This window comes from Staurois parvus, unplaced genomic scaffold, assembly GCF_062004578.1.
Source record: "Staurois parvus isolate SC_StPar_1 unplaced genomic scaffold, SC_StPar_1.0 ptg000325l, whole genome shotgun sequence".
Classification (NCBI taxonomy): Eukaryota; Metazoa; Chordata; class Amphibia; order Anura; family Ranidae; genus Staurois; species Staurois parvus.
In genome coordinates this window covers 334,595-351,334 of record NW_028318121.1, presented here as the reverse complement: position 1 = coordinate 351,334, position 16,740 = coordinate 334,595, and the positions used below count along the sequence as shown (strand labels likewise).

Sequence of the window (16,740 nt, the reverse complement as noted above, 5' to 3'; positions counted from 1 at the left end):
CTCCTTCTATAACTCTCCTCTCCTGAAATACCCTGCTCTACCGGAGGACTCCGCTCCTTCCTCTATAACTCTCCTCTCCTGAAATACTCTGCTCTGCTGGAGGACTCCGCTCCTTCCTCTATAACCCTCCTCTCCTGAAATACTCTGCTCTGCCGGAGGACTCCGCTCCTTCCTCTATAACTCCTCTCCTGAAATACTCTGCGCTGCTGGAGGACTCCCCTCCTTCCTCTCTAACTCTCCTCTCCTGAAATACTCTGCGCTGCTGGAGGACTCCCCTCCTTCCTCTCTAACTCTCCTCTCCTGAAATACTCTGCGCTCCTGGAGGACTCCGCTCCTTCCTCTATAACTCTCCTCTCCTGAAATACTCTGCGCTGCTGGAGGACTCCGCTCCTTCCTCTATCACTCTCCTCTCCTGAAATACTCTGCGCTGCTGGAGGACTCCGCTCCTTCCTCTATAACTCTCCTCTCCTGAAATACTCTGCGCTGCTGGAGGACTCCGCTCCTTCCTCTATAACTCCTCTCCTGAAATACTGTGCGCTGCTGGAGGACTCCGCTCCTTCCTCTATAACTCTCCTCTCCTGAAATACTCTGCGCTGCTGGAGGACTCCGCTCCTTCCTCTATCACTCTCCTCTCCTGAAATACTCTGCGCTGCTGGAGGACTCCGCTCCTTCCTCTATCACTCTCCTCTCCTGAAATACTCTGCTCTGCTGGAGGACTCCGCTCCTTCCTCTATGACTCTCCTCTCCTGAAATACTCTGCTCTGCTGAAGGACTCCGCTCCTTCCTCTATGACTCTCCTCTCCTGAAATACTCTGCGCTGCTGGAGGACTCCGCTCCTTCCTCTATAACTCTCCTCTCCTGAAATACTCTGCACTGCTGAAGGACTCCGCTCCTTCCTCTATGACTCTCCTCTCCTGAAATATTCTGCACTGCTGGAGGACTCCGCTCCTTCCTCTATCACTCTCCTCTCCTGAAATACTATGTGCTGCTGGAGGACTCCGCTCCTTCCTCTATAACTCTCCTCTCCTGAAATACTCTGCACTGCTGGAGGACTCCGCTCCTTCCTCTATAACTCTCCTCTCCTGAAATACTCTGCACTGCTGGAGGACTCCGCTCCTTCCTCTATAACTCTCCTCTCCTGAAATACTCTGCACTGCCGGAGGACTCTGTTCCTTCCTCTATGACTCTCCTTGTGGCAGGCGCAGCACCCTTTGGTGCCTTGTGCACTGTGGCATTAGAAAAATTATGCAATTGCTGTTTCTTTGTTTGATTAGACTGACTTCACTCTGTAATTCCTCCAATGCCGCTCTATGGATGCAGTAGGTTTAAAGAGCACGCCGAATACTTTAGTTAACTTCTTTAATAACTTCAATCTTCTTCATATAAAAGCTTACAATGGCTTGTTTCTTTCATATTACAATGGTTTAATTCGTATTACATTGGGTTGATTCAATAGATTGATAAATTCGTTAGATTCAGTAAATTTGTTCGATTATGATTACTCTACAGTGACTTGATTCCTAAGTTCGTAAGTTCGGTGGAACTACAAGTAAACACATACAACAGATTTTACATACAGATCCACCTGCATTACTAAACAATAGAGGAACACACAAGTGCATTAAATACCTATTTGGCCTTCTCTGCTTCCATAAAGCTTTTCTGATTGGAACTTTGTCTGTTTCCTCTTCTGTCTGGTGAGCATGTGTCTCTAGAATATCCTAGCAGGGAGTTTTACACAGGCATAAATGTGAAACTGGCTGGGATTGGTTAAGGCTCTGTACAGTATGAGGCTGTCTGTGATTGGCTCACCTTTAACTAACTCTTAAAGGCATATTTTCCTTTTCTGCTTCTGCTAACACAATGAATATATAAATGTCATATAACAATCAAAGACATAAATTACAGCAATGATTCTGCTTTTGGCTTTAACATATACACATATACACTGTACTGAGGTTATTGGCAGGTTTGGTATACACATATATGTGAACCATATTAGCAACCTAGGACTGGTCTTAGCTGGCCAGCTACACTCCCACCAAAATTACCTATAATTCTATGTTCTCAGTAATAGGATTCGAACATGAATTTGAGGAATTTTCCATCAGTTTCTCAACTCTCAAGTGTTTTTGTTCTTCTGTAGGTCTACGTGTCTTTCTACAGATTACACATTTACTTATGTACTTCGCTATAACTTTGCTTCCTTTCACTATCCAGTAACCACCGTCTCTCAAACAGCTTTGAGTAAAGCTTCTTCCTTGATCCAAGGATTTGTTGTGGTAGTGATTGATAATCAATCTTGTGAAGGTAGAATTTTTGGGTAGAATTGCTGGATGCTTAACTCTGTTAGGTAGCGACGCATTTTCCAGCCTCCCTCCCACCTTCAGTATACCATCCTGCAGAATAAGATTAAGCTTGTACAATGGGTGGTTGTTTGGAAGTCTCTTAGGTTCTTGACTAAGTCTCTTCAATTCTTCACTGTAGAATCTTTGATGAATGAGTCTTATAACCGTTTCTTCAGCTTTCACTCTTTCCTCTACATTCAACGATTCTTTCTTTCTGATTCCTTTTGCTAAGCTTTGAATTCGAGCTACTATGTTTATGACTGTATTCCACTTTGAACATCTGGCTAGTCATTCAAGTATGTCATCTTGACACTTGGCAGCAGTGCTCAATGTTTGAACTACCTTTACTTCTAGATCACCCATAGACAGTTCTGTATAACCTTCACTAGGTATGATTTCCCTTTCCCAAAGGAACTCTGGACCGGTGAACCAGTTTGAATTCTCCAATTCTGTTACATTTAGGCCTCTTGAAGCATGATCTGCCGGGTTTTGCTTTGTGTCAACATAGTGCCAATGTTCTGGATTCGTTGCTTTTCAAATTTTTTGAACTCTGTTAGCGACAAAGGTGTGGAATCTTCGAGCTTCATTGTTTATGTAACCTAGAACAACTTGTGAGTCTGTCCAAAAATTCTCTTCATCTATTTTCAATTCCAATTCTTCTCTCAGAAACTGACTTACTGAGGCTGAAACGACGGCTGCCGTTAGTTCGAGTCTTGGTATTGTCTGAATATTGTTGGGTGCTACTCTGGCCTTTCCCATAACTAGGGCACAGTGTATCTTTCCTTCTCCTACTGCTCTGATGTAGGAGCACTGACCATAACCATGACTACTGGCATCTGAAAAGTGATGAAGTTCTATTTTCTTGTACCTTCCGAAATCAGGAGGTACAAAACATCTGGGTATCCGAATTTCTTTCAAATTTTGCAAGTCTCTTATCCAACTCTCCCACCTTGGTCTCAAGCCTGCAGGTATGGGTTCGTCCCATCCCAACTTCTGTCTGCATAATTCTTGCAGTATTTCTTTTGCTCTGAGGATTACTGGTGCCAAGAATCCCAACGGATCATATATTGAGGCTACTGCGGAAAGAATGGTACGTCTAGTTGGAACTTTCTCTTCCGTGGATATTTCAAAGAAAAAATTGTCGTTTTCTACATTCCATCCCAATCCGAGTACATTCTGAACTGGAAGAGGATCATAGTTAAGATCCACATTCTTTATTGTTGATGCACGTTCGGAGTCACTGATGGATTCTAGTACCTCTCTGTCGTTTGAGATGAATTTGTAAAGACGCAGGTTCCCTTTTGCGCATAACTCTTGGCTCTCTCTCACCAATTGAATTGCCGATTTTGAGGATTCTAGGCTTATAAGACCATCATCTACATAAAAGTTTTTCTTCAAAAAATTTGCTGCTGATGGACAATCCTTTTCATTCTGATTGGCCAGATACTTCATACCATAATTAGCACAACCTGGGGATGATGCTGCTCCAAACAAGTGTACTTTCATCCTGTATTCCGCTGGCTCTGTATGTGTATCTCCATCTTCCCACCATAGGAACCTCAGGAAGTCTCTATCTTCTTTCTTTACATGAAATTGGTGAAACATCTTTTCAATGTCGCACATGACTGCTATGGGATACTTTCTGAATCTACAGAGTACTCCAGGTACAGTGTTTGTAAGATCTGGTTCCTTTAGTAGATGATCGTTCAATGCAACATCATTGTACCTTGCTGAGCAATCAAAAACTACTCTGATCTTACCCGGTTTCTTTGGGTGATAGACACCTTGATGTGGGATGTACCACACTTCTCCGTTTTTAGGTTGACCACCAACTTTCTCTGCGTGCCCTTCTTTGAGGATTTCTTTCATGAATTTCAAATAATCGTCTTTGAGTTTGGGATCTCTTCCCATCCTTTTCTTTAAGCTTTTCAATCTTGCCAGGGCAAGATCTCTGTTATTTGGCAGATGAGGTTGTTCTCTAAAAGGTAGGGGCATTTAAAGATGACCTTGTTGATTTTGCTGAATGTTATCTTCTAGAACTTGTACAAACTTTATGTCCTCTTCGGATACACTCTTTTCATTAGAACTTACGTCTGCAAAGTCGGATTCTAGGATTTTGAGTACTTTCGCTGGACTTACAGTTGGTAACTCTTGGACAGATATTCTATGACACAATCCTGTCACCTGTCCTGAATCTGCAATCTGTCGTTTTCCTCCAACAACACTCCATCCTAGATCAGTTTGGACTGTGTAGGGTTCACCCTTTCCCCCTGCGATTATCTTTCGTGGCACCAACGCTTCGGGACATTCGTAGCCTATCAACAGTCCAACACCAAATTCCTTCAGCGGGGACATTTCATGAGATATGACAGATAGGTGTTCCCATTTGTTGGCTGTTTCACAGGTAGGTATGTGATCTCGATCCAGAGGTATGTCGTCTTTTGTATAAGCTGGAGGTAGATCTAATATGCAGTTTGAGTGGAGTCCTCTAACTCTCAGTCCTTTGACTCTTTGACTGTTCACCAATGTGTCTCTTCCCGTCATTGTAGTGAGTTTGAGTTTCACTGGTTCTGTGGCCACTTGTAATTTCTTGCAGATTTCTTGATCAATGAAGGTGACGTCACTCTGGGCATCCAGTAGTGCATAGGTGTATACCTTCTTGTTCTTCTTTTTAGGATTTGAAATACACACTGGTACAACCATTGACGCGCCATTGATTTCTCTTTCTCTCACTCTGCAAGAGAATACTGTCGCTTTATTTTCTTCCTCAGTGTCCTTGGGCATTAAGGATTTCTCTTTCTTTGGACGTTCTTCATGTAGTGGTGTAGGATGACGTCTTTTACAAACGCTGCAAGTGGCCTTTTTCTTACATTCTTTAGTAATATGGCCCTTTCTTAAGCATCCAAAACACAGCTGATTATCAAGCACAAACTTTTTCTTTTCATTTGGAGACCTTTCCTTCAATTGTTGGCACTTATGTATGAAGTGATTCTCTTCACAGAACATACACTTGAAGGTAGTCTGCAGACTTGTCGGTTCTGAATCTTTAATGATCCCAGTAGTGACGTTGAACTTGCTCACATGGGCATCTGGACCTTTAGTAGCTGTGTTGGTTGCAAAGCTAGTTGCTCTTGCGTGTCTTATCTCTCTTGTAGGCCTTTCTTCTAAGGGTTTTAAGACATAAGATGCTGTTACTGGATTACACGCTATTCGTGCTTCCTCATTGACAAATTCAGAGAACTCTTTGAAACTTGGGAAGTTTTTTCCGTGATCTATCTGTTTAGTCACATAGCGATTCCATCCAGAAGCCACTTGTTCTGGTAGCTTGGCTAGCATCCTGTGGTTTTCTAGATAGTCGTTCAATACTTTTAGTCCTTGAAAATGTGGGATAGCATTGCTGGATGCTTGCAGGAAGTCGCCATACTCTTGGAGCTTGAAGTGTTCTTTAGGACCTATTTTAGGCCAGTTTATCAGCTTCTCTCTGAAAGCTCTTTGTACTAAGAAGGGATGACCATATCTTGCATTTAATTTTTCCCAAGCTTGCTCGTAGGCTTCTTCATCTTTCCTATAGACGTTACCTTCAAGAACCCTTTTTGCTTCTCCGCCAGTATACCGCTGGAGGTAGAATAACTTGTCCACTGGACGGGAGCAATGATGTTCTATGATCATTTCAAAACTTGCATTTCCACTCTATAAACTTCAGTACGTCTTCGGAGAATACAGTAGGTTCCGGAACAGGAAGTCTAGTGAGAAATCTTCTCTGAGGTTTCGCCGGGTCAACAGTTGTAACATCCTCATGACCACTGCCATGACATATGGGAGTTGAATTATCTGGTTCTCTTTTTCCACTTTGTTCTGAATCAGGTGAGTCTCTCTTCTTTTCTTTCTGAGCAGGGATGGAAGAACTATGACTTATCTCTTTACTACATGCTGGAGATTTCCTTCCATTTTCCTGGGCGTAAGGAAGAACGTAGGAGTCAGTTTCTCCACTTAGCACTGGTTTGGATCTATGACTACCCTGATTCGTATCCTCTTCGTGCACTCTGAGTCTGGCTTCTATAATCTTAACTTCCTTCTGCCTTTCCATTTCAGCTTCCATTTTATGGCGCTGAGTCTCCATTTCAGCTTCCATTTCCTGGCGCTGAGCCTCAATGGCAGATTCCATCTCAACTTCTGCTCTTTTGGCAGCGAGTTGTTCAGCTAATTCCTTTCTTTTGGCTGACGTACTTGAGAACTCTGTTATGTGGCTGGCGCTTCTGCTAGTGATGGAAGTCACACTTGAGATTGTGGTTCCTCCTAAGGACCTAGCATAGTCTTTCATGAAGAGCTCATTCATTCCCTTTCGTGCCTTGACTTCATCATAATTTGCTGCAGAAGATAGTTCTCTCATAAGCTTCACTAAATCCCTAGTGACTGCGGTACATGTATCCATGTTCCTTACAATATCCTGGGAGGGTGTCAAGGACGACCGCAAGTTGACATATGCTGTCATAAGCTCTGACTCAGAATCTTCTACTGTCTCTATCATTTCACTCAAATTCTCCTGTATGCTTTCTTGTTTTAGCTTTCTGCGAATGTCTATGGTGTATACTTTCCACCTCTCATACATTCGGGCAAACTTTTTTCTTTCAGTGTTGCCTCTTGCTCCAAATTTTCTAGCACCTTTTGGGTCGGTTTTCTGTCCCGTGATGAACATCTTAGTTCACCTGTTTGAGCTATATTTGTTTGGGGCGAGACTACCGTTACATTGCACCTTTCAGATTCAGACAGGTTCTCTTGCTCTTCACCTTCTACCAAATCTATCATTGCATCCGCTAACAGTGGGGTGGCAATGCTAGGCTCAGCCATTTCTGAATGCTATAACAATTAATATGAAAAATAAGGACCTGTCACTTTAAATGCAATACTACCAAATAAATGAATTTCCCTTTACATGTAATAGCACCAAAATGCAGGCAATAAATGACTTTCACTTTAAATACTTCAGAATCATATACTATAACTGTCTCTCTTTTTTTTTTAAAAAGTCTGTATTCTCTTGAGCACAAAAATGTCTCTTGCAGAAACCTATGTGCATAAGTGAGTAATAAAGGAAAGCTCTGACCTTAATTGAAAAGCAGGATACCGTGATCTGAGGGTTGCAGAAACAAACGCCAGTCTTAAAGGAGACTTTTCTTTTCTTGATGCGGTAGCTTGCGATGATCTGCGGTGACTTGCGATGCTCTGCGATCACTTGAGATGCTCTGCGGTGACTTTGCGATGCTCTGCAGTGACTTTGCGATGCTCTGCGGTGACTTTCTATGCTCTGCGGTGACTTTCTATGCTCTGCGGTGACTTGCGACTAGTATTGTGAACTCTCTGGATGCAACACGTGGTCTCTTGATGGATAGCTGTGTGGGCACTCTAGCTCTGGACTCTGCCCCCCCCCCCATGCATCTCTTTCTCTCTCTAGGGCGCAGGAGGTTTGGCGCTCTTTCTCTGACTGTCTTGCCCTTGCCGTTATGCCACTTTAAGAGTCGTCTGCAGCCTGACTAATGCGCACGTGCTATGGCCTGTACTGTTGTTCCGCTGAGGTGTCTCCGCGTGGCGGTATATGCTGGAGGGTAATAGTTCCACTGTGGCAGGCGCAGCACCCTTTGGTGCCTAGTGCGCTGTGGCATTGGAAAAATTATGCAATTGCTGTTTCTTTGTTTGATTAGACTGACTTTACTCTGTAATTCCTCCAATGCCGCTCTATGGATGCAGTAGGTTTAAAGAGCACACCGAATACTTTAGTTAACTTCATGTACAAACACGTGGTGAATGAAAATCACCAAGAAACAAGGAGATTCCACATTTCAATCTTGTCAGATAACATAAGACGGTAGATGTATTACAGTGGCTTATTCGTATTACACTACAATGACTTGTTTCGATACCTTATTTTGGTGGAACTGTAAGTAAACGCACACAACAGATATTACATACAGATCCACTTGCACTGCTAAACAATAGATTAACACACAAGTGCATTAAATACCTATTTGGCCTTCTCTGCTTCCATAGAGCTTCTCTGACTGGAACTTGTCTGTTTCCTCTTCTGTCTGGTAAGCAAGTGTATCTAGAACAATCTAGCAGGGAATTCTACACAGGCACAAATGTGAAACTGGCTGGGATTGGTTAAGGCTCTGTACAGTGTGAGGATGGCTGTGATTGGCTCACCTATGTACTGACTCTTAAAGGCATATTTTCCTTTTCTGCTTCTGCTAACACAATGAATATATAAATGTCATATACAGGGGTGGACTGACAACTCATGGGGCCCCCGGGCAATAGGGGATCATGGGGCCCCTGTGTCCTTGCCCAAACTCAAATAAGCCTATGAAAAAAGTACCAGGGGCATCTCATAGGGCCCCCTACTGACCCCGGCCCTCGGGCAGTGCCCGAGTTTCCAAATGGTCAGTCTGCCCCTGGTCATATAACATTCAAAGACATAAATTACAGCAATGATTCTGCCTTTGGCTTTACATATGTACATATACACTGTACTGAGGTTATTGGCAGGTTTGGTATACACATATATGTGAACCATATTAGCAACCTAGGACTGGTCTTAGCTGACCAGCTACATGCAGACACCCAACGTTGTTGTAAGTCAGCTGAATTTCATGGTCAGTATGGTCAATCCGGCAATAGGGTGCAGGATGAGCAGATTTCTCTCCACTTGGTGAGACATTTTTGTGTTTCAATGAAGAGTATTTCATGGGAAGAAAGCACACTTCCATATCCAGGGAATATTTTTCCTACAATGGCCTTTATTTCCCCAGACAGACATATTGTTCTCTATGAGCTCCTTTTTATGATCTGGGTTCCTCCATATAACTAATCATATGAATACAGTATGTAGGCCGGGCATTAAGAACGTGGGCATAAAGTATCATTCCCGGGTACCCCTAACAGGCCTCATCCCCTAATTCCACATTAATGGGAGTCCCCACTCCCAGAGGGAGCAAACAAGGCATACATTCACCAGCACATGTACAATACTATGCCCGACACTTCACCCTGGCAGAGCCAGGTACCAGATCAATGGATGGGCCAATGGTAGCAAGAAGAGGCAAGGCCAATAACTTTTCAAAGCTTTCCTTTCACAACTTCAAGGCATTCAACTTCCATTGGTACTTTCCCAGGCAATCTACAGTATGTCCTGTTCCTATCTCCCTCCTATCAAGGGCCCCAGTATCTCTTCAGGTATACTCAAGTTGGGGAATACCAATCAGTGGAAACACTACATTTCTATAGAATGGACCTCACCAAGTCCCCTGGGGGGGACAGTTCCAGAGTCTCATTTGTCTTCTCTCAGACTCTCTACCCAAACTCCTCCTACTCCCTAGCGTATCTCCCTATTTATCTATAGGGAGGACACGACCCAGTAGCAAAATTTTGAATTGCACTTACACCCTTCTACAAGCATGAGTCAAAGGTCAGCCTTGCCCTGTATTGGTGAATATTAACCCTTTCGCTGCCAGAGCTATTTTTGCACACATGTTTAAAAATCATTTTAGGCCTAAAAATTACACAAAACCCCCAAATATTATTTTCTGAAAGCAGACACCCTAGAGAATAAAATAGGGGTAGTTCCAATATTTTATGTCACACAATACTATTTGAAACAGAAAATGTCAGTACAATTCACACTAAAGTGAATTTTAGGGGAAAAAAATGCAATCAATTACCCAAATGTTTGATAAAATATCAAAGATGAGGTTGTGCCGAGTACATAGATACCCAACATGCCAAACCTTAAATTTATGTGCGCCTATGAAATGGTGACAAACTTCAGTCCCCTATATTTAAGTAAATTAGCTTGTGAGCCACTGGAGTTTACAAATGAGTAAGTGTATTAGGTCGCTGGTTTACTTGCCCACCCTCATGTATTGTGCGCTCAATATAAGATGATTTATAAATAATTACCGCGCTCTAATACTATCATTCCAATGGAAAGTGCATAGTGCCTGTGCAAATTCTAATATTATATTAAAAATGTATATATTATTAATTAACAAGTCATGATTTAATTTGCCTTAATAAATTAATTTGTGATCATCCAAGTGTCACCAAATGTGTAATACCCGTATAAGTGTAAAAAAATATATGAATATAATCAGTATACATCAAAAATTAATATTCAATATATAAATAAAAATTTTAAAATATTTTTAAAAATAATAAAGTCCAATGAGCACCTGTGCAAAAATAAAAGTGTTCCAACAAAAAAATTTTTATACTCTCCTTCCAGTTGGTTTATAGTGAGGTAGCTGAAGTCTTGCAGCTTTACTATGAGCCTGAGTAAATATAAGGGTTTCTCCCTCCTTGATCCACTCCTTGCTGCAATTCTCTAAATATCCTCGTATATCCCATGCAAGAAAGGAAATAAAAGATATATGGTGCCTTATCCAAGAGGTATACAAGTAACCTTTAATGTGCTCCCATATTGCACTCACATTAGATCTGATAACAATGCGCTTTGTGTAATCAATAGACCGCCACACGCGGTTAAAATCAGACGCGTGGGTGTGTTGACACACACCGTCAGTACTCACCGTGTTGTTGGTTAGATGCGTGGTGACGTCACTGCCCCTCCCCACGCATCTAACCAACAACACGGTGAGTATTGATGGTGTGTGTCAACACACCCACGAGTCTGATTTTAACCGCGTGTGGCGGTGTATTGATTACACAAAGCGCATTGTTATCAGATCTAATGTGAGTGCAATATGGGAGCACATTAAAGGTTACTTGTATACCTCTTGGATAAGGCACCTGTCACGGAGCTGGTCCCTCCTTCCCCATCCTCCAGGTTTTCCGGCTGCCACCCTTCTGTCCCATCCATGCTGGGACTTCTAGTCCTCTTTGTCCCTGACACAGGCAGACCTCAGCAGCCCCTCACCCCCCTGGCTTGCAGCCTGGCCTCCTGCTGAAGGAATCCACAAACAGGCCATCTCCTCCCTTCCCCCTCATGCACAAATTCCTGGGCAGGTCTGGAGACCTGATTGACAGGACCCGTTGCCATGGTAACCCGACAGGAAGTATCCGGTTGCCAGCTCTATACTTAAGGGTGAGCAGGAAAACCCCCGTTGTCTTCTCCTGGCTGCGTGCGTGAGGGAAGGCTGCGCTGAGGGCCAGCTTCTCTCATCCCCCGTCCTCCTCCTCATCTCCTGGACTGTCTGTGCTGCCTGGAATCCCTGCACTGTGGAGGAATCTTCTGCTGTCCCCGTGCATCTGCCTGGATCTATCCCTGCCTGGACTTAACCCCTTGCTCTCCGTGAACCTGCCTGGACTTAACCCATATCTGCCTGGAGCCTCCTGTGTGGACTAACCCTGTGGATTACAATACCCCTGTTGTTCCATATTGCCTTCCAGAGAACTGTGCTGTGTTGCTGTGTCTGGTATTGATCTGTGGACTAAAGGAACTGTTGTCTGTGCCCCAAAAACCTCCCCAATAAAAGCACGTTGGGTTCTGTGCAATCTGTCTCTGTGTGCTCTCTGGTTCTCTTGACAGCACCATATATCTTTTATTTCCTTTCTTGCATGTGATATACGAGGATATTTAGAGAATTGCAGCAAGGAGTGGATCAAGGAGGGAGAAACCCTTATATTTACTCAGGCTCATAGTAAAGCTGCAAGACTTCAGCTACCTCACTACAAACCAACTGGAAGGAGAGTATATACAATTGTTTGTTGGAACACTTTTATTTTTGCACAGGTGCTCATTGGACTTTATTATTTTTAAAAATATTTTAACATTTTTATTTATATATTGAATATTAATTTTTGTTGTATATTGATTATATTCATATATTTTTTTTACACTTATACGGGTATTACACATTTGGTGACACTTGGATGATCACAAATTAATTTATTAAGGCAAATTAAATCATGACTTGTTAATTAATAATATATACATTTTTAATATAATATTAGAATTTGCACAGGCACTATGCACTTTCCATTGGAATGATAGTATTAGAGCGCGGTAATTATTTATAATTCAGTCCCCTATATATTCTATAGGTGATGCTTCATAAGCCCCTACAGGTCATCAGTTTCATGTTATGGAGGAGGTCTTGTGCTGGAATTATTGCTTTCACTCCGGCGTGTGCAGTGATATGTAACGTGTATCACAATCAATGTTTTTACACAAAGGCACCCTGAAGTGTGTGTTTACGGTCATACGTGTGTATATGTGGGGGTGGGGGGGCCTAAAACTTTTTCAGGGGGGATGTAATATCCTTGGGTGTAACTTTGTTTTTTTCCAACAAAAAAAATTACTTAACTTTTTTTTTATCACATAGGGAACACAAAGTCCTCTATGTGATGATTGTTTTGGTAACAGGTTCTCTTTATTGAGACATGCAGGGTCTAAAAGACCCCCAATGTCTCCTCCGGGCTCCATTAGAGGTATTACAATACAAACCACGTTGCAATAATCTTTGCCCGGCTATTCATCTTTCCCCGGCTATTTTAGCTGGGAAAGTGACTGCCATGACCCGGAAGTGATGTCATGGACGTCACCTTTCAGGTCACACAAAGAAGGGGAGGGGAGCAGACGTTCGTCCACACTCCTCTCTTCCCTCCACCCACCAGCACCCACCATGGCTCTCCCAGTTACATGTTGGGAGTGAGCCCACGAGGGGGCACCGGCAGAGGAGCCATCTGACTTCTTCCGGTGTACGGACCTGGCAGGGAAAGGGTTAAACATTTGGCTGGATTCTATCCCCGGTGTCAGAGACTTTCACTGTCACTTTGCTTTCTGCTGTCAGCCATGGTATCTGCTGATCTGAGCCTCTCTGAGAGGATGCAGCCACTCTGATTGGCTGTGGCAGGACAGGTAGCCAAGCTTAGCAGGGACTAGCCGTCAGCTGATTATATCATTCATGAGGTGAGGATGGCCGACGTCTATAGTCCTCTATAGTCCTGTGCAGGAACAAGGACAGAACAGGGCGCCTGCTGGTGGGACTACAAGATACAGAACAGCTTTGCATGTTAGGCTGCATTAGGGTGGCCACCTCATCCCTTTACACCCGAACACATATGAATGACACAGGTTCTGGGGCTAATTGAATGCAGATAAGGCATCAAGTGAGTGGAAATTCCACCTTCATCATCCCCAGAACCTGTGTAACTAATATGTGTTCGGGGTGTAAAGGGGTGAGGTGGCCCCCCTAGGCTGCATTCACACTTGAGGGTTTTGTAGCTTGAAGATCGAAGATCCAAGAAAGTTCAAACTGAAAAAATGACTTGTTCTCTATGGTGCTTCTTCACACCTGATCACTGGAACAGGCGCCATAGAGAACAATTGATTTTGTAAGTTGGAGTGTTTTTGGATCTTGGATCTTCAAGCTACAAAACCCTCCAGTGTGAATGCAGCCTTAGAGTTGTACAACTACCAGTGAGGACGTATCGGCTTGTCTGCTGGTCTGTAGGACTACAAGGGGCAGCTTAGTAGAAGTTTTATTGCTTTAATCTGTGACAGTTTCAATCTGTTTTTGCATGCCTGTTCACTTGTATGGAAAGAGAATCGGTTCTGAACGAACGTTTGTTGACCCCGGCCCTAATTTTCACCAAAGTGTCCGATATTTTCCTGAGACAGGCACATCGTTCTGCAGGAGATTCTTTCAATATTGGTGTCCCTCCATATAATGAATCCTATGAACAAAGTACAAGTCACAGCCCAGCCTCGCCCTGTGTAGGAGGAAGTGACACCTCCCAGCTGCATTCTTCCCCGGGGTCAGAGACTTTCATTTCTCCTGCTGTCAGCGATGGCGTCTGCTAATCTGAGAGCCGAGCTGGAATGTTCCGTCTGTCTGAACATTTATACAGATCCTGTAATGCTGAGATGTGGACACAACTTCTGCCGGGTCTGTATTGATCGTGTTCTGGATACACAGGGGGGGTCTGGAGGATATTCCTGTCCTGAATGCAGACAGAAGTTTCCGGATCGTCCTGCACTGCACAGGAACATAACACTGCGTAACATAGTGGAGAATTTCCTGTCTGCTCAGCCTGATCAGGAGGAGTCCGGGGTCTTCTGTACTCACTGTGTGAACTATCCTATACCTGCTGTTAGATCCTGTCTGCTCTGTGAGGTTTCTCTGTGTGATAAACACCTGAGAGTCCACAAAAAGTCCCCAGAACACATCTTATGTGACCCCACCTTGTCCATGGAGAGCAGGAAATGCTCCGTCCATAAGAAGATCTTGGAGTATTACTGCACCGAGGATGAGACCTGTATCTGTGTGTCCTGCACTTTGGCTGGAGAACATCGAGGACACCAGGTGGAGATGCTGGATGAGGCTTCTGAGAAGAAGAAGGAGACACTGAGGAACGTTCTGCAGAAACTTCTGACAAAGAGAGAGGAGATGGAGGAAAGAGTCCAGAGTCTGCAGGAACACAGGAGGAAAGTAGAAGAAGAAGAAGCTGGTGACACCGAGAGAGTCACTGCCCTGTTTATAGATCTCAGGAGACGTCTGGAAGACCTGGAGAAGAGAGTCCTGAGGGAAATCTCCGGGAGGGCAGAGCGGGTCTCCATCTTCATCCGGGATCTGGAAATAAAGAAGGAGGAGCTGTCCAGGAAGATGCGTGACATTGAGGAGCTGTGTAACATGACGGATCCACTGACTGTCCTACAGGAATCAGACACAGGTGACTTGTGTGATACTGAGGATGGAGATAATGAGGACAGAGAGAGACATGAGGAACTCCTCCATGATGGAGGTAGGGTGGATGTGGCTGGGATATCACACACATTACACACATTATCTGATATAATAACAGGGGTAAATGTATCCTTCTATATACAGGGAGCTGAGGACATATTACTGGATGGAAACACAGCTCATAATGATCTACATATATCAGATGACAGGAAAACTGTATCCAGGTCACATAGAAACCAGAATCGTCCAGAAACACCAGAGAGATTTCAGGTTTGTTATCAGGTGTTGAGCAGTCGGAGTTTCTCCTCAGGGAGACATTACTGGGAAGTGGATGTCGGGGGGTCAGATGGATGGAGAGTCGGGATGTGTTACCCCAGTATAGACAGGGGAGGAGGGCAGTCACGGATTGGATGGAATAACAAGTCCTGGGGTTTGTACAGGAATGGTAATCAGTATGGGGTGAGACATGACAGTAAAGAGATCCTCTTACCCTCCAATCCCCCCAGTACCAGAGTCAGGATAGATCTGGATTATGAGGCCGGGTGGATCTCCTTTTATGATCTGTGTGACCCGATCCGACACCTCCACACCTTCACCACCACCTTCACTGAGCCCCTCCATGCCGGGATATGTGTATGGAGAGGTTGTATAAAGATCTCTGGGGGGAATCGGGGAAAGTGAGAACTCCGCCCAGAGTGGTGACATCACAGGAAGGGGGGACGGGATTGGTGGAACATTCAGCCAATAGTCTTGCAGTGTTTTCTATGATCCATATATTACTGCGAGACGTCTCTTTTTCTCCATCACAGATGTCTATGATTGGCTGGAAGAACTGTTCAATTATAGTGAAGGCTTTTCTCTATTGGTCAGCGAGGAGCATGTGATCTATCTATCTATCTATTATCTATCTATCTATTATCTATCTATCTATCTATCAGAGGCGGACTGACCATTCGGGAATTCTGTTATATACAGGGAATAGTCAGTGTACAGATATCAGTGTTATATCTGTACACTGACTGTCCCCTATATATAACAGCAGGGGCAGACTGAAATTCGAGGACTTGGGCGTCGCCCGAGGGCCCAGTGTAAGTAGGGGGCCCCATGAGATGCCCCTGTTACCTTTATCATAGGCTTTTTTTGAGTTTGGGCAAAGACACAGGGGCCCCATGATCTCCTATTGCCCGGGGACCCCATGAGTTGTCAGTCCACCTCTGTATAACACTGATATCCGTACACTGACTATTCCCTGTATATATAACACTGATATCTGTACACTGACTATTCCCTGTATATAACACTGATATCTGTACACTGACTATTCCCTGTATATAACACTGATATCTGTACACTGACTATTCCCTGTATATAACACTGATATCTTGAACATAGTGCAGAGAAATTCTGTGACAAACGCATGGAATGTGGGCAGTGCATAATGTAGGTGGGGCTTTGTGTGGGTGTGGCTTGAGTGTGGGCGGGGACACAGGGGGCCCCTTGATCTTCTATTGCCCGGGGGCCCCATGAGTTGTCAGTCCGCCCCTGCTGTCTATCTATCTCTATAAAGTATAACTAAAGACAAAACGTATTTTAGTATTGGATGGGTGGAGAGGGATTAGAACCCCGGCCAGGTTTTTATTGCTGTCTGGGCCCCCATTGGGGAGATTCGGCCTCTCTATTTGTCCTTGTAA

At 43.9% G+C, this 16,740-nt stretch overlaps 1 protein-coding gene across 1 annotated transcript; it reads left to right on the top strand.

Annotated features, from left to right (window-relative positions):
• Nucleotides 1–14,135: 14,135 nt before the first annotated feature.
• LOC149457332 (nuclear factor 7, brain-like) lies at nucleotides 14,136–15,856 on the top strand. The gene has a single exon (XM_089683862.1). The coding sequence runs from the start codon at nucleotides 14,153–14,155 to the stop codon at nucleotides 15,728–15,730; it is 1,578 nt and encodes a 525-aa protein (XP_089539988.1). The 5' UTR covers nucleotides 14,136–14,152; the 3' UTR covers nucleotides 15,731–15,856.
• Nucleotides 15,857–16,740: the final 884 nt, after the last annotated feature.